Raw genomic sequence first — 18,712 nt, forward strand, 5'->3', positions numbered from 1 at the left:
GGTGTTTACACAGGCAGGGTGCTTACCCTTCAGGAATTCCTGGTACGAGTGGGGAAACTGAATGGCGAAGCTGTCAGAGGACAGTGGGCAAATCTTTCTTGGGAGCTGCTCTATGCCACCAACGATGATGAGGAACGCTACAGTATCCAAGCACATCCTGTCCTCCTGAGGAACCTGACTATACAAGCAGCGGACCCTCCCCTTGGGTATCCTGTTTATTCCTCTGAACCACTCCATGTGCCTTTGCTGTAGGACTTGACACAGTTATGTTGCATTTAGTTCCTCAAACAGTGTCTCTGAACTGAAATGGACAGCAAGGAAAGCTCATTTGCTAGAGAACGCGCAGTTCTCTTGGCAAGAGTTTGACTGTGCCTCTTTCAACACCAGAAGTGTTTGGGCCTCTGATCCTGTGTGGCTAAAATTGGGAGATGCTGCAGATCTTGGGAGAAGGCCTTGTGTAGGCAATATGCTCTCTAATGTCTTCTGTGCAGGGTTTTTGTTTTTTGTTGTTTTTTTTAATCAGTATCTTGACAGGTGATTTGCTCTAGATGGCAAGTTACAATCTATTTGTGTACATAAACCACAGAATTATTATGAAGGTGTATGGGAAAGTGATCTTCTTAATTTGATATATAAGACTGGATCATCATTGTTACATTATATACTTTATTTTCATTGTCAAAAGCAATACATGAAGAAACACTTAATACACATCTCAGTCAACAACAAAAAGGTATTTTGTTGAGAGTCCTGTAATTTGGATGCTATTTTGGTAAAAAGCAGTTCTTCAGGGAGTAGCAAAATGTCAAGTAGAAAAAGAATTGCTGTAATCCTATATAGGTCTATAAAAGTATGGAGTTATACTGAAAAACATGGGACCAAAGTTCACAGGGCCAGGAACAAGTTTGTACCTGAATACTGATTTTGCATGCAGTATATGTAAATGTTTCTTCCATGAGAGTTCATAGGAAGCCTTAGAATTGCAAATTCATTTGGCTTTTCTGCAGGTAGGAAATGGCAGCTGTGTCATCCTGCTTCCTGAAAAAAACATGGATCATTCCTGAAAAAATCCATATCATTTTCCTTGCATTTTATTGTTCTTATGCCCCACCTTTCCTACAAAGAGCTCAGGATGGTATGCATAGCGCTTCTCCCCTCGCTTTTAGCAAATCATAGCAAATCCACGATACGGATTAGGCACTTGACCAAAGTCTCCCAGCACGTACAGTGGCTGAATGAGGACTTGAAAGCAGGACTCCATACTCTTATCTCACTGGAATTGACCCTTGAGTAGCAAGATTTTCATATTCCATTTATATATCATCTTTGTCACTTTTAAGGACATTTATCTTGCTTACAAAACTGAAAAGCAGAAGGAACAGAGCAGCTGTCTTTGGAGACAAAATTGCAAGGCGCTCTCCATGGAAGATACCAGCATTTTTTTTACTGCCTTGGTTATTAGCACCACACAGTAATAAACTAGAAATAGTGGATTTGGTCTTATATCATGTTTTAACAAAAGTTTTTGTAGCCTGATATGGGTGAGATAAGAATTATGAAGTTTTTGGTTATTCATGTTACTCACACAGCTTTTGAGAAATTCCTTGGAATGGTGCAGCTCTAAATGTTCACTGTAGGATTGAAATAGCATATGCAGCATAAGACACTGCCATAAAAAGTAGATAATTTCCTTAGCTATGCAGAGTTATATAGAAATATTGACAGATGAAACAGGCATGATATCCTGGCCAGAAGTAAAGCAGTACATTTTTTTAAAAGTAAAGCATTTGAAGGCAAAAAGCTTCCCAATTATCTTTCCTGCACAGCTGTCGGTTCTAAGAAGTTGTGGATGTGCTCCTCCTTCACGAAATCTTCTTGAAGTAAGCAACATCAGCATCCTGCAACATAAACAGCACAGTCCTTAATCAAAGACAGCTCTAAATTCTTCTCCTCTACATTATGTTGCACTCATATATTTAAAAAAAGGCAGAGTATACATTGGAAATAGTTAGACCACACAGAGAAGCAGTGTTTAGGGCCACAGTGTGATAAGGTGTACTGCAGCTGCGTCCACTGAATGTGTAATACTACCTAATACCATCCAGCCCAATAGTTTGATTTGTAGTGATGCTGCAAGGACTTGGTGACACCTTGAATCCAAGATAACTGTGACTGGCAGTGCTAGGAACTGAGTCCCATACATTGTGCATGCAGAAAAACAGGCACTATATCACTGAGCTCTAGCCCCTCCCCCCTGAACTGTGTTGCACTGTGGCTGGTCAATTGTCCTAGTGGATCTTCCCAAATTGAACCTGATCCTTTGGAGACTAGATAGTTGCTTCATTTGCATTACTGGCTCAAGATGAGCAATCCAAGCTAATCTGCTACAATATTTCACAACTGCACTTAACCCAACAGTGCCATTGACTGCACCCCCCCCCCCGAACAATAAGGAGCAGATACAGCTGTAACATTGTCGTAAGTCACAACTAGTGCCTTAAATTATCACAGCATATTTTTGCATTTACTGTGACAAGAAACGTGTATGCTCAAATTCCATATATTCCAAAGCTAAGGCTGTATGGGTAAGTGAAAGGGCACACCCAGCTCAACAGCCTGTGCTTTCCAGCTCAGTTTTGATAAAGCTACATTCTGAAATGGGCTTTCTTTGAGAAATTCCAAATGACGGCATTCTCTGATGTGGCTGTCCATTGCGATGACAGCCAACTCAGGAAATCTATATCGCCTTGGGATTCCAAACCTGCAACAAGGGATCAAATGGTAGCCTAGTGTTATTAAACTGCTGTCAACCCCACTAGGTGTAGGACAGTGTTAGCACAGGGTCCTCCCACACCATTATATCCCATCTTTGGAGGTACTTTCCTGCTGCACTGAAGTGGAAGCAACAGGAGGTGCAGATAAGCCTTCAAAAGGATTACAGGCAGGGAGGCATGACCAACCCACTGTTAAAACACTGATTAGAAAGATGAAGTTAAATAAGCTTTAAAGCCACTTACTTGCAGGATTGGGATGAAACACAATCCTGCATGCCTGAGTTCCCCAGCTATGCAATCAGGGCTCTGCTTGCCACAACTGTGCTCATATGTGTTGAGCATGGGAGTTTGATATTTAAAATGCCCTTGATTGAACATTTGGGACATTCCTGTCTAGCAGCATTGAGTTGGCATCCTTCAGTCTCGGAATACTATGGTGTCACGCTCTGAATGGAGGTTCTGGAACAGAGTGTCCTCTCCAGTGCGCAAAGCCTGGGTAAAGTAGGTATGGAGGATAGGCTGTTACCCATGCAGCAAATCCCCCCTCTCCACGTCGCTGAAATGGTCCAATGGAAAGGCAGAGGCCAATACGGTTGGTTCCAGCGACGTCGCAGGAGTTGCCAGAACGTGACTGTGTTCAGCCATGAACTGCCTCAGGGACTCCGGCTCCGGATTTTGCCTCGAGGTTGACTCCTGAAGCCTTTTCCATAACTGGATGTAGCCACAAGGCAGTGGAGGTTTGGGATCAGAGTTTTCCTTCTCTCAGATGAGCTGCTTCCCAGGCTGACGAGTCCCATCTACCCGGTGGCTGTTTAGTCGCCTCTTACTACAAGTACAGCCAAACTGAGGGCCTATTCTTATCCCCAGCCCCCAGCCCTAGCAGCATTACTGTATCACGTTTTGAATAATGAAATAAGCAGCTTGAGGGGAGATCCAGTGAGTCACGGTATGACTCCTGATTTCACCCTACTGCTTTCCACTACAGCCACTGAAAAGCTACACCAGAAAACTGAGAACCCTTTCCAAGAGGTGTTTGATACAGCAAAAGAATCCTGTCAAGGACCTTGTAAACAGCACTGGTACACATGGGCTTTGATACACGATACAGAAAGATATAGTTAGTATGAAGAGAGGGAGGCTGTCTTTACTGAGGGCTGCCTTGCTATAAATCTGCACTCTTGTGCAATATTTGCATACTGCATGCTGGTGGTGAGACAGATGGCACAGGCAAACTCCAAGGATGTGACGGAGGGAGGGACCTGAAGCACTCTGTGTTTCTGATGCTACTTTACCTCTTGTAGCAAGCACCACTGAGCTCGTTTTTCCTTTTCAGAAGATCACAATTAAAGAGGCTGATTGCACAAGGCAGAGAGAGCTACATCCATATGGGCCATGGGGATGCCACAAAGAGCAGGTGCAGAAGGAGTCATATGCTAGCAGTGAGGATGGATGCCTGGTACCATGAGCTGGCGGGGGGGGGGGAGTGAGCCATTTGGTGCAGAAGTGTTCAACTGCATGGGCATGCCCGCTTGAATTGCTGCAAAGTCTACAGGGCAAGTTCCAGGTTTCAAAAGGCCTTCAGCAAAGTGCCTTCAGTGGACACCTTCCTATGTTGTAACGAGCTTCCCAAACCTGGAGGCGCTTACGTTTGCGGGACAGCAGTAGTACAGACGACTTCTCGACAGTTGTCACCTTTTAAATTTACAAGATGATGCCCCCAACCCAACAGCACAATCATGCTGTCTTGGGCATCGTGGATTTAAAAAAGATGGCGGTCATCAGGGTAGTGCAGGGCACAGAGGCTCAATCCTCCCTAGGTAGTACCTGGTGACAAAAGGTGGCCCGAGCAGTTACCCAAGGATGCTGCACAGTGACAGTGGTCCAACAGCTCATCTCAAGTGGGACTCCCACTCCAGTTCTGCTCACATCTCTGCCCTCCTTTACCTGCTACCTCCCCCCCCTCCTTCCTTTTGAGGATTCAAAGTACATCATGTACATCTATTCAAACATAGCAGGCTACGGTGATAAGGTGACATGGAAAAAAGATACTGTTCCAAGAACATACCACTCCACTCTTGAAGTTCTGTATGCGTCTCCTTCCCATACGGTTCAGTAGCCACCAGGCCCATGTGGGTGCATATTGCCAGAGGTAACAGACCGCCAAATATGGCTGGTCGCTGATCCAGGCTTCCTTCAGTTCATTAGCCACGCTAACCAAAGTTAGACGGGCACAACGCTCAGTTGTCATTTTGTGCTGCTGGTCCCCAACAGTTTCATTTACCTGGAAAAGGTGGGGACAGCAAAGAGGTAAGTAGGAGAAAATTAATATGTACAAGAAAATTCAAGTGGTGCTGCAACAGAATATTTGACAAGGCAAAATAATCTTTGAATCACTTGTGCACCATGAGATTCTTGCATTACAATTATTACACTAAACACTAAGCCTATCACCACTGTAAACAAAATTCTTTCTTAGATTATTAAGAATTTTTATATACTGCTTTTCAACAACAACAAAAATCACAAAGCGGTTTACAGACAAAATAAAATGGCCATATGACTCCCTGTCCCCAAAGGGCTCACAATCTAAAAAAAATGCAGAATAAATACCAGCAAACGGCCACTAGAAAAGACGCTGTGCTGGGATGAAGAGGGACAGTTATTCTCCCCCTGATAAATATAAGAGGAGCACCACTTGAAAAAGTCCCTCTTTGCCCAGTTAGCATTACTGGTTTCTTGTGCTTGTGGCTGCAAGCATAAAATATAAGATAGGTCCTGCTGGATCATCAGCCTTCAGGGCCAACGAACTAGTCCACACTCCTGTTTCCCAGAATGTCTAATCAGGTGCCTCTGGTCAAACACAAGAAGGGCACAACCCTCCCCAGTGACTGTCACTGAACCTGGAGTAGCAAATGGCAGACCTCCCTCCCTGAGTTGGTCTAATCTCCCTTTCAAAAACCACACACAAACTTTCTTTATCAGATTTTTCACATTTTGCTAAAACAGACTGGACCAATGCACCTAAGTCCACACTTTCCCATATTAAGTGTGTATGTAGAGTAGAGCAACTCAGGCTGCAATCATATATATGCATTCCTGAGAGTAAGTCTCATTGAATCTAATGGGGCTTACCTCTGTGTAGACATGTATAAGATTGTGCTGTCAGTAGGCTATGACTATTATTCAAGACTTAAATGACACATAAGGGGGAAAAGAATTAAGCATATGTACCAACTTTACAGCCCTTCCAACATTTTGTATTATGTCATGTGCCATCTACTATTAATTTTCAGAGTTGATTCTCTGTGGAACCATCCCAGCTCACACACTGGTGGATGTTTGCATATCCCTTAGCCGATGTGAGAGGTGTACAGATGCTAATGGCACTTTGAGAATTTGGTCTAATTAATTGATTAATCAACTGAAAGCTCTATCTCATCCAACTTTCCAGCAACGATGCAACCACAATGGAGCTCTCTGAGGAGGCCTTCATGATTCCCCCCCCCCCCTAAAAAGATAAGAAGAGCCCTGCTGGATCAGGCTGAAGGTCCATCTTGTCCAGCTTCCTGTATCTCACAGTGGCCCACCAAATGCCCCAGGGAGCACACAAGACAGCAAGACACAACCTGTGTCCTGGTGCCCTCCCCTGCACTTTGAGGTAACCTACCACTAAAAGCAGGAGCTTGCACATACCTATCATGACATGTAACCTGTGATGGACTTTTCCTCCAGATATTTGTCCAACCTCCTCTTAAAGGCATCTAGGCAAGATGCCATCACTATTTCCTGTGGCAAGGAGTTCCACAGACTAATTGACATGGCTATATCAGTGCTGGAAAGTTGGAAATTTGGGTCAAGTAACAGCTTCTGTGTATACCATATGCAGCCGATGTGTGAATTATAGTACAGTCAATTCTCATTATCCTCTGAAGTTAGGTTCCTGAAAACAACAGCAGATACTGAAACTGCAGATAGGGAGTCATTGATCCTATGGGAGGGGATAACTAACTTGCCAACAAGAGCCAGCAGAGGCCCTCTGAGTGCTATTGGGCTATGTCAGAATGCCAGATGCAAGGGCGGGCACCAGGATGCAGGTCTCTTGTTATCTGGCGTGCTCCCTGGGGCATTTGGTGGGCCGCTGTGAGATACAGGAAGCTGGACTAGATGGGCCTATGGCCTGATCCAGTGGGGCTGTTCTTATGTTCTTAGTGGAGACCTTCAAAATGGCTCCAACAAACAATGTAGACAGATTTAAAATGGTTGTTTGAAGCTTCAGATTGGCACATAATAATTCTTAAGCTATTCCTTATTTTGAAGCTTCCCATGGCCATCTTAAAGCTATTCATGGGCACCATTTTGACAATCTCTGCTGCATTCTGAAGTTCTTCGCTGGCATCCTGAATGCAGCAGACCTTAAAAATGGCATGGACAGCTTTAAAACGTTGTTGGTGAATAGCACAGAGATCTTCAAAATGGTGCTGCAAATAGCTTCAAGATGTTTGTAGATGGCATGGGGATCTTCGCGGATGGCTGAAAACAGGTCTTTTAAAAGTCTTTTTTATATCATTATTGGACTGGAAGAATATTTTTTCCAATTTAGATAGATTAAAAGATATTGACTCAGGGTTATCTTACATGATCCTCTTTTGTAACAAATGTACATTACATGGCATTACATTTCGTAACAAATATTTGTTGGGCTTGGGGTGAACAGCATTGCTGACTTGGTGTAACTGATCTGGAACTGACCTTTTCTCCAGTTTTCTTTCAAAAATTTTTAGCCACATCATCAGCAAATAAATGAAATACACAGTATTCTCCTGCAATAGTCACTTCTCTAATTTCAACTGATTACCAAACAGACAGCAAAAGTGGTGTCATGGACGTTGTGAAATGCGGGGTGAGTGGGAACAGGACTGAACTCTCATGCCAAAAGACCTGGAGTACAAGCAAGAGTCAACAGGGCTAACCCTGACTATTGATTGTGCACTTTGCTGTAATTGGCGAGAGCTTCTAAGGGCACAATCCTATCTTGCGCTGGAACAGAAAAGCCAAGAGGCTTGCGCTGCATCCAGAGCAGGATAGGTGCCCAAAGTGGCTCAGTCTCCAGGTAAGCCACTGCAGCCTCTATAGATCTCCTTGGACTTGCACCACTTCCTGAGGTGCCCAAGCCTGAGGAGAGCGGAGTGACTCCGTTCCGTGCTGCTCAGGAACGGGGGTTGGGATCCAGCATAACAGCTGGATCCCAGCCTGTCTCCCACTCCCCCTGGCTGCCCCCTGGGACTGCCCTCCGCCCGCCTTCCCCTGCCCCAGAATGCCTCCCTCCCGCCTCCTCCCTACCCCTCCGAACCCTGCATCAGCCATGCTCAGCTGATGCAACTTACCTAGGGGAGGCTGGATGCAGCCTCCATTCTCCAGTGCGCCTGCGTGCGCTGGCACAGCTTCCTCCTGAGGAGGTGCAAACATGCTTTAAGGCATGCTTGCAACCCTCCTAGGCTGGCGCAAGTGATTTGCGCCAGCCTAACATGCAGTTAGGATTGTGCTGCATGGCATTTTGTCTCCCCTCCCCACATACACACCATGTGCAGGAAAGTTAACAAATCAATCATTTTATAATTCTTTTCTGCTTGATATTTTAAGTAGAAACAAGTTTGTGACTTGTGTACAAAGTCTTTGCATTTGGAAAGAACAAAATCTGACTAAAGGCTGTAGATGTACCAAGGGACTGCAAAATAGTCAACAAGGCACAGGACATTTGTGAGAACGAGAAAGCGTTGGCTGTGAAGGGCACTCTGTTCAGCATTTCAAAACCCATTCCCCAAAACACAGCCTGAAGAAAAGAAACACCTTCACCGCTGCTAAAAATTCCTGACAGCCTTGGCTCCCCCAGGTGAAAAATTCTTGCCCATGAAAAGCAGCCTAGCTTCTACTCTTCTCCCAATCGAAAGATATTCTATGTGTTGGGACTCATGCAGTGGCATAGCTGGTGGGGGTGGAAAGCACTAAGTTTTGCAGGGTTTCTCATCACGGTGTGCAAGCAGCCCCTCCCCTTCAGAGCCATTCCAGTTGGGGGGGGGAACAGAGGTGAATGTCTGTTTTTCTCCCTCCCCCCCTGCCCATAATGGCTCTGAAAGGAAGGGGCCGCTTGCATGTAGCGATGAGGGTCCCTGCAAAACCTAGTGCTTTCCACCCCCTCTACCTATGCCAGTGGACTCAGGGCAATCAGTCCACTGGCCCTTACAGGGGGATTTGCAGCTAATTCTGCCACAAAGCTGCTCAAGCCTCTTCCAAGTGCAACTAACATTTCAATCATCTCACCCATTCTTACCTTTGAGAGTTCTTCAGTAAATACATTTTGTATGATCTGTGACTGAACTGGCCCTGGGCAGATGTTTGTAACGCATATCTCAGGATATTCCGCAAGCTCAGGTCGAAGAGAGTTAAAGAAACCCTAGGAGGCAACAGCAGCATGACAGTGAAGACGTTGGGACACACCTGTGCTTCTGCCATAGGAATAGATTTTATGCGCCTCAGAGAGACACTGTCAACCAAGAGTTTCCCAGTAATGCTTCTGAAGTTTAACTGGCAATAGAAGGTTGTCCCATGCCCCACCCAACAATATATTATCTTCATCAGATTCCTAGACACAGGTTTACCACCTCCAACCCTCCTGAGTTGAGAAGCAAGTTTGATTTCTCTCTCTCTCTCTCAAAAACAAACAAACAAAGGGGCTACATCTTTGGACTGTCATTTTGACAGCACACAGCTGCCCCCCCCCCAGTCAGATTCTCATAAAGAACACCTATAAAATTTTCCCCAGTGCATATTACCTTCTGTTGACTTAAAATTGTAAGCTGCTTTGGGAGCTCTGCCCCAGTTGAAAACTAGGGAATAAGCATAATAAAGTCTGCTCACAACTGCAGAGTACACTAGTCCTTTTCCTTGAGCTTTCAGGTGTACACTGTCCTTTCTAGACATATTATACATCTTACTTTGCACCAGTGGTGTAGCTAGAGGGTGTGCAAAGCACTAAGTTTTGCAAGGAGCCTCGCCACAGCATGCAAGCTGCCCCACCGCTCTCCCCTTTGGAGCCATTTCAGGTGATGGGAGCAGGTGATCACTTTACACTGCTTTGCACCCTTATGCAGTTTGAAATGCCATCAGGGTGAAGTATAAGCGTAAGAGATATACAACCAAGACATGAAGCTTCGGATTGCTGACTCTCTTCTTAATCAAAAACTTCCATCCTCATTTTTTCTTCTCGTCACAAGCCTCAGGATTCTACTATGTACCTACAGCAGGCCACAAAAGATGCTTACCTGTAGAGCATGTTTGCTGGCACAATAACCAGTTGCCAAAGGAGCTCCCATGAGGCCCATCACACTGCTGTTGGTGACAATCTTTCCCTTCTTCCTCTGTATCATGTGATCCAGGACATGCTTTGTTAAGGAGATTGTGCCCAGATAGTTGAGATCCATTATAGCCTTGTAGACATCAAGTTTGGTATCCACAAAGAGAGAACGCTGGGAACGGCCACCATTGTTCACCAAGACATCAATCTTTGACAGAGAAGAAAGGAGAAGTTCAGCATTTACTGTCCATAGTTCTTTCTCCCTTATATAGGTATCACCAGTTCAAAGGCACTTTGAAAAAGAAGAGATCAAGTTCAAATGGTGAAACACACTGTTGTTCAATTATTGAGCTGTTTGTACTGTTTGTAAAACAGTGAGGAACAAGGGGTGGACCAGCACCATACACATAGTGGCGTAGCTAAGGGGGTGCAGGGGGTAGCTGTCGCACCGGGCAACAAGCTTTAGAGGGGCAACAAGCGAGCTTGACACTAGTGGCCAAAATTGTGAAAATTGTGGTATGTGCAAATAATACCATCATGTTATATATCATTGGAAAGGTAATTTAATGCAGAATGCAATGAAACAAACCACATTAGAATATCTGTATTCTATCAAAAGTTATGGCCAATTAACCGGAAAATGAAAACGCAACTGCCTTTTGGAACAAAAAGTGGATTTCTTTAACTCAAAACTGACCTATGAGACTGACTGTTCCGAGAGCCAATGAGATGTTATTAGGGCACAGTGCAGAACCAATAAGGTGTTGATATGAGTTGGTTCTCATTTCCATATATCATAATACAGCTACTCCTGCTAACTGATAAAGAGGCACTTTTTCAAGTGGGGCTCATCTTATATTTAGCAGGGAGAAAATGACTGTTCCTCTTTACACCATCACTTTGCCTCTAACCAATAAAGGGCACACTTTTTATTTATTAATTAAATTTGATTTTGTTGTGGGAGGGGCTACAAAATCTTCTTTGACCCCGGGTAGATGCTTTAGTTATGCCACTGGCTGGGAGGAGGTGGCAGATCAAGTGGACGGTGGACTGCTGGGGGAGGAGGCAGGTTTCTCCCCAATTTGCACTTGGACTGCTGGGGGAGGAGGCAGGTTTCTCCCCAATTTGCACTTTTTAAAAAGCCCGAGCGTGATGTCACTTCTGGTTGTGACATCACTTCTGGGGCATCATTTTGAGCTCTGCACCAGGCTACATGTTCATTAGCTACGCTACTGCATACACATACACTTACACAAAATAATCTGAAAAACTGCACCACCAGCTTCATCTGCCCAAAGAGGCTTTGGGGTTTGCTTCTAGAACAGTGCAGTGGGTCTTTGGTATCCGCAGGGGATCCATTCCAGGAACACGGTCCCCCCGTGGATACCAAAACCTGCAAATAATTAAATCTTCAGGGGGCCTGGCACAGCACTGCAATAACTTACCTGGGGTGCACACCTGGTTCTCTTGAGGTTCCCAAAAGGCCACCCGGACACTGGAAGTCATAATATGAACTCAATGTGACTTCCAGTTGACTCAACACCTGTGAATGCTCAAATCCATGGAAACAGAGCCCACAGGTAAGGAGGGCCCACTGCATCCCTTTACGCCACGCAGCAAAAAGCATTTAAAATCAGCTTCTGATATTTGACATTTTTATCCCATCTTTTCCCCACCTCCAAGGTAGCTCGCAAAGAAAACAAGAACAAAAGGCAAAATGATACATTACTAAAACACAGCAATAACAGACCTCATAAAACAAAAAAATTAAAAAGTCACCCCCCTCCCCCCAAAAATGGAACATTACATCAAGGCAAGGAAGGATGATGGTTCAAAGGCAGGGCAAAAAGGAAACCAACATGGTGGAGCCCAACCTCATTTTGGGGAGCAGGGAATTCCACCCAGTAGGCACCACAATAGAGAAGGCTCTTTGATTCCTGCCAAACCAACCTGATGATGACAAAACTTGAGAGGAGCTCTTCAGGTGACCTCAAGGAATAGACAGCAAAGGATGGGAGGAGACAATTCTAAGCCATTTAGGGCTTTACAGGTGTTAACTGCAATTAACACTGCAAGGATACTGCCAAGACACTGCAATTGCATGCAGTGTCAACTGCACTCAAAAACAAACCAGTAGCCAGGGCAATTAGCATAGCAATGGCATCACCTGATGGAAATGCCTCCTGCCAGTTAAAATACATGTAGGGACTCTGCTCAAACTGGAGATTCCAGATGGTCTTCAAGGGCAGACCCATGGAAAGTGGGCTGCAGTACTCTAATCATGAATGGTGCATAGATTCAGTGGCCTGAATCACCTTTACCAAGTCTGAGTGACTCAATGAGGGATGCAGTTGGCACACTGCCCTAAGCTAGGCAAAGACACCTGCAGCCATGGTCAGCACCTGGACAGCCAAGAGCTGAGCCAGAACCGGGAACAGCCCCAAAGTGCTAACTAGGTCCCTCTCTTTAATTTTAACTATTAAAATAAGACAACATAGCTGTGGCCTTTGATGCCCATTACTTGCCCTTAGCCAGATAAACACCGGGCAAAAGCACTGGGCAAAAGTAACCCCAACATAAACATAAAGCTGAACGGGGAAGAAGTACCTTTCCAAAGTGCTGGAGAACAGTCTTTGTTGCGGATTCATGGGAACTCATGTCAGTCAAATCGAGTCGCACAATAAGGATGTCTTTATCACCTAAGCGGCTGATTTCTAAATGGAGAGAGAGAGAGAGAGAGAGAGAGACCACTTTTTTTAAACAAACAATTGGAATTATGTTTTTTGTTTTGTTTATAATAGCCCATAGATCTTTGCATGCAACAGCAGGCTGAACATACAGGTTACAGACAAGATGTTATGTGAGGGTGGTAAATGCTGGTACTGCCAACTTAATAAAGGAGGCATATTGCATTTAGGGTAGTTATGGTTACTTAACAATGCCATCAGAGTTTTCAAAGAGAGTAAGTAGCACTTTAGGGGATTCATTCTGATGCAACAAACACAACTGTTTAATTTTATTAAGGACAAAAAAAAAAAAAAGAAATATACACAATTCAATTTGGTTCTTACTGCAGTGGGACTGACACATGCAAGACATTGGAAAAATATAATCAAATACTGTAGCTGAAGAGGCTATGGAATTTAATTGAAGGCCCAACCAACCAACTTTCCTGTGCTGGGGCAACCGCAATGCAGCCCCTTTGTAAGGGAACAAACATTCTGTTGAGGAGGCCTCCATGATTGCCCTTCTACTACAGGATACATCCATTGGCACAGCTGCATCAGTGCTGTAAAGTCGGATAGGACGAGGCCCTAGGCTAGTTAAGGGTTTCTCTTTGGACACACATGTAAGGACACAGAACAAGACCATTCGTGTACCTAGAGGGCTGGAAGCTAGTGAGCAAAGCAGATTTCTCCATGAAATGAAAATAAATCCATGTAAATGGTGTCATATTCATGACTGATCTCACAAATCCTATTTTTGCTCCGGGACTGTTCTTCCACATAGATTAAACAGGCTTAACCCATTTCTGCCCAGCCCACAGGTGTACACATTTGATCCCTGATGTGTATATGCAACGTTGGGCAGAAAAGGCTTAAAGCAATGGCCTGGTTCAGATGTCACATGGAACCATGGTTTAACTACAGCTTCAGGCAACTTTACCAGCCTTGGCCAAACACACTGCCTCTCCCTTATACATGTAAGGGGAAGAAGCTTTAAACTTCCATCATAAATCCTTTCTCACAAAAGGGAGAGATGCATACGCATCTGAGGCACAGAACCATGATTAAAGCAGGAGACATCTAAACCAGACCAACATGCCTGAATGAGGGTTAGGTTCCATTTGAAGGGATTTTGAATACATTCAGACATTATTCTAAACTGAGTTGTTTTAAGGGAGACACTTTGGATAACTGAAAGTAACAAGTTGTTTTTTTTAAGTTTTAGAGCAAAGCCTGTTACTCAAATGTGAGCTCAGCTGACAATTCCAAGAGGCCAAGGTCAGTCCCAACCTTCACTGGACTTCTGCTTCTCTTCAAGAACTTGGGACTTTAAAATGCTGAGGCACAGTCTGGCTCAGACCTATTATTTTTCATCAGTTACACGTTAGAATGCAAGAGTCCTGTATGTTTACAGGATTTGTTAATGATCAGCTCTCTAAAGACTCCATAAACCAAGCAGGCCTGAATTCTGTTTTATTAGTTAAAATACAATGTAGAAAGCAGAGTTCTAAAGGTCAAACCAGTCACTGCAAAACTACCACCTTTGCCCCACATACCAGCTATTACGGAGAACCTGGAAGCAATCACCACATTTGGTTCAGTGCCCAAATGCTACTGTTGGAAGTGGCTCAGATATCCCCTCTTCCCCCACTTTGGTTTCAGGAAAGGAAAAGAAAGTCAGGCCAACTCAGATCAGTTTCCCCACAGGGTACACTCTAGTTGGAGCTCTGAGCTATTTTGTTACATATTAACAAGGTAAAATAGCCTATATCTCAATTCTTAGAGGCCACATACAGACAACAGTAAGGAACAATAAATAGAGCAGCAGATGAAATACTGGGATTTGGACTGGGGTGACGTCCACGGAAACCTTAGTTCAGTCACAAGTTCCTAAACCAACTTTGTCCCATCCCTTGATCTCACTTATGTTACAGTATAAAAATCTTTGAAATAAGTGAATATAAGGATAAATGAGAGAATGCAATGTTCACTTAGTGCCCTGTGCAACTTGAAAGAGAGAATAGTTCATAAATGTTATTTATCATGTTGATGCATGTTCCTTATCAGAGTAGATCCATACTGTGGCGTGGGGTGGGTTTTTTTTGGGGGGGGGGATCCATGGCACATCCATTCAACATACCTGATGCAGGAGTAATCTTTGGATTCAACTCATTTTTCTTACAATAGTCCTAGATAACAACAACAACACTGACCCACTAGTACTGTATTTTATACAAATGGTACCACTGCTCATTAAGGAAAACTACAAAAGCATTAGAAATCTTGTTAGTGGTCTTAGCCAGAAAGATTCATACTATGGACAGGTACATGGCAGATTACCTCTTTTCTCCAGGGTAGTGTCCCTTGCCATAGAGGTGATGCATGTTCACCCTTAACCTTCTGGCTTTCTTACTAACTGCAAGAACTGTTATGTGAAGGGACTGGATATCTCCTAACCTCCCCTGCTCAGCTGTCCCACTTGCAACAGTTGGTTGGGCAAAGCCAAAATAAAACAAGACAAAATATTTCTCTTCGTAAAACGTAAAATCAGGCCAAGGATTTGTAACTTTCAATCAACTTTTCCTCCACAAAGCTCTCCAAGCCCCTGTGAAAGGCCTCTAAGCCAGATGCCATCACCACATCCTATGGCTGCTGTACTTCAGTCTCGGAAGACTATGATGTCGCACTCTGAATGGTGGTTAATGTCCTCTCCAGTGCGCGAAGACTGGGTAAAGTAAATATGGAGGATAGATTGTTACCCATGCAGCAAATCCCCCCTCGCCACGTTGCTGAAATGGCCCAATGGAAAGGCAGAAGCCAATACGGTTGGTTCCAGTGGTATCACAGGAATTGCCAGAATGTGACTGTATACAGCCGCAAACGGCCTCAGGGACTCCAGCTCTGCATTTTGCCTCAAGGTTGACTCCTGAAGCCTTTTCCATAACTGGATACAGCCACAAGGTAGTGGAGGTTTGAGATCAGAGTTTCCTTCTCTCAGATGAGCTGCCTTCCCAGGCTGACGAGTCCCATCTACCCGGTGGCTATTTAGCCACGACAAATAAAGGCAAACTGGGGGCCTATTCTTATTGCCCAGCCCCCTATGGCTAGGAGTTCCATAGATGCCTGTGAAAGGCATCTAGGCCATGTGCCACCACCACAACCTATGGCAAGGAGTTCCACAGATGCTTGCGAACAGTATCTAGGCCAGGTGCCATCACCACATCCAGTGGCAAGAAGTTCAACAGATACCTGTGAAAGGCATCTAGGCCAGGTGCAATCACCATATTCTGTGGCAAGGAGTTCCACAGAATAATTGCACACCAGGCAAAGAAATGTTTCTGCCTAACTAAGGTTAAGAGAAGGTTCTGAAGGCTGGGCTTGGGTTTCCCACTGTTGAAGGAGCAAATACGAAAGGAGATTTTTGATCTTTCCTGAGCCCCATAGAAGGGGAGGGCTGGATTGAGAAGTGAACCATTTTGTTTCAACACTTGCAGAGGTACTTGTATGTTGCCATCGCCCGACTCTGGACCAGAGAGGCAACCAAAAGAACCGCAATTAATACAAACACTAACTAAGGAAAAGGTCCAGCTTGTGTTAGATAGCTTGGATGTGTCTTCATAACTTCTTTGGCTCTAACTTCAAGACTTGGTTTTGTCTTATTTCAATCTTTCTGAGCCATGTTAGAAATCATTTACACAGAGCCCAATCCTAAATCCACTGATGGAAGTAGCATTCTTAGAGAGGAGAGTGATTTATGTGAATTGCCCGCTGGCCACATGCAGAGCTGGGTACTACTGGAGAAGGGCTGCTGACAACAGCAAGTTGGCATGGAAGGTGAAACAGGGCAGGAGAGGGCAGAATGGGAACTTTTTCTCTGCTCTATCTTGAGCATGTTGGGGATCAAACTTGAGACCCCCTGCATGCAAAGGGAATGCTCTTCCATTGAGCTACACAGGCAGGACTGAGCATATGCTAACAAATGCATGCCAAGATCTGCTCTTCGGTTTCTGCATGGAAACACACCTTGGAAGGAAGACAAAGGCACCTGTTTAAAAAGCATTGCAAACTTTTAAGAGGATGAAATCCCCTACCAAGACACTTCTTTTTCACTCTCTCAAGTTCATTCTCTCTTCTGGCTGAGAGCACAAGCAGTGAGCCAATCTTGGCCAGCTGGTAAGCCAGCTCCTCTCCAATACCACTGGAGGCTCCCGTCACCCAGACCACTTGACCACGCAGTTCGTTTTCTGTGAGGAGGAAGAGAAACATAGAACAGGTTACAGGAATCTCTCACGAGAGCAGTTTCAGTTGATGGGTTTGTGCAAGTCTTTCTCTCAAAGGCACGATTTTGCAATGATGGCCTGAGCTGCCAAGCTACTCAGGCCTTGAACTTACTTGCAGGAAGAGGATAAAAGAAAACTCTGGACAACCACACCACTGATGGTTGGTGCAGCAGGGAATCTCTCCGCTGACCTTGCCAGCCTCCACTGCATATGCTTGCACAAACCTGTCCCCAAACAGACCTGTGTCTGTGTCAACAGGGAGAACACCCTGGCGGTCACTGCATTGGTGGGGTTTACAAGCAGTAAGACAAACACAGAGATCCCTTGCCAAATTGCTTCTGTTTAGCAACCAGAGACAGAGCTTCAGGCTCTATTTGGTCTTGAAACAGAAGGCATTTTGCCTCTTGGGTCCTCAGCTAACAAAGGGCCTTTAAAAAAAAGTCACCAAAATCCCATATGGAACCAATTTAACCAGTTCAGCTGAACTGTTGCAGGCTAAAGGGAGAAGTCGCAGCTTCAAAAGAAGCCAGTGCACATAAAGCCTGTACCACAGCTCAGTTATACCATCAACAAAATTGAGTTTAGCTGGAACAGCCATTTTCAACCACTATGCCATGGGACATTGGTGTGCCGCAAGTAGTCTGCAGGTGTGCCACAGGAATTTGGCAGAAGGTCATTTATTAGTAAGGCCAATGGGGATGCGAGCCTTCCACTGGTAGAATGGTGTGCCTTGGTAATTATCAATAACCTGATGGTGTGCCTTGACAATTTTAGTGCCTTGTTGGTGTGCCATTGTTCTGCCAAATCCCAGTGCACTGGGCCCTGTGCCTGCTTTAGGCTGATTAGTTTCCCTGGTGAAACTCACCAGTGCAGCAAGCAAAAGTCAGAGTCCAGTTCCAGTCCACAGATGCCAAGTAAACCAGTCCAATCAATCAGAGTTGCCAAATCAGAGTCCAGAGCCAATAAGCCAAGTTACAGTCCAAGGTCAGGTTCCAGGTAGGTCAGTCAAACCCATCAGGGTATCCCAGTCAAAGTCCAAAGCCAAAATCCTGTCACAGTCCACAGTCAGATTCCAAATTCAATAAGCCAAGTCAGTCTCCTCTCCTACCTCCAACCTGCACTCCTTCAAAACTCACAAACCCTTTTTGCCTCTGGTGCTCCTTATATCCCTGAGGGCCCTATTGCCTTCAAGTGGCTGCAGCTGTGCAGCACACTCTGCTGGATGCCCAGGCCTTACCCTTAAAGGGGCCACTGCTGACACCACACCCTATCTCCTCACCAGTTCTTCCTCGATTCCAATACAGCCCTGAGATGAAAAAGGTTGAAAATCACTGAGCTGGAACTATACACTAAACTACCGGCAGGGGATCACATTTTTTAGCAGTAATCTCTGCACACCAGAAGAAAAAAAAACCTAGCATATTGAGAAGGCTCACACATACCATACTACTTTTCTATATGCTGGAAAAAGGCTTTTTAAAACACATGAAAGGGGATTCAAATCTACTTAAACCTCCACCAGCTGTATGAAATGATCCTGCCCAGAATTTCAAGCTTCCAGCAAAATCACAGGGCAGTCTG

General features: G+C 44.8%; 2 protein-coding genes across 3 annotated transcripts in view; one reads left to right on the forward strand and one right to left on the reverse strand.

The window, feature by feature from the left end:
- Positions 1-2,273, forward strand: part of PCNX4 (pecanex 4) — a 28,160-nt gene extending 25,887 nt beyond the window's left edge. For both annotated transcript variants that reach the window (XM_066629662.1, XM_066629669.1), the window contains exon 12: positions 1-2,273. In XM_066629662.1, the coding sequence (XP_066485759.1) occupies positions 1-252 (252 nt within the window). In that variant the 3' untranslated portion in view covers positions 253-2,273.
- DHRS7 (dehydrogenase/reductase 7) overlaps positions 650-18,712 on the reverse strand; it is a 27,488-nt gene continuing 9,425 nt past the window's right edge. Inside the window, exons 2-7 of the mRNA XM_066629680.1 lie at positions 16,943-17,095; positions 12,733-12,839; positions 10,094-10,333; positions 9,103-9,225; positions 4,840-5,055; positions 650-1,898 (exon numbers count right to left, since the gene is read on the reverse strand). Of these exons, the coding sequence (XP_066485777.1) occupies positions 1,863-1,898; positions 4,840-5,055; positions 9,103-9,225; positions 10,094-10,333; positions 12,733-12,839; positions 16,943-17,095 (875 nt within the window). The 3' untranslated portion in view covers positions 650-1,862. The remainder of the gene's footprint in view (positions 1,899-4,839; positions 5,056-9,102; positions 9,226-10,093; positions 10,334-12,732; positions 12,840-16,942; positions 17,096-18,712) is intronic.

The sequence above is a fragment of the Tiliqua scincoides genome, chromosome 1, assembly GCF_035046505.1.
Source record: "Tiliqua scincoides isolate rTilSci1 chromosome 1, rTilSci1.hap2, whole genome shotgun sequence".
NCBI classification, from domain to species: Eukaryota; Metazoa; Chordata; class Lepidosauria; order Squamata; family Scincidae; genus Tiliqua; species Tiliqua scincoides.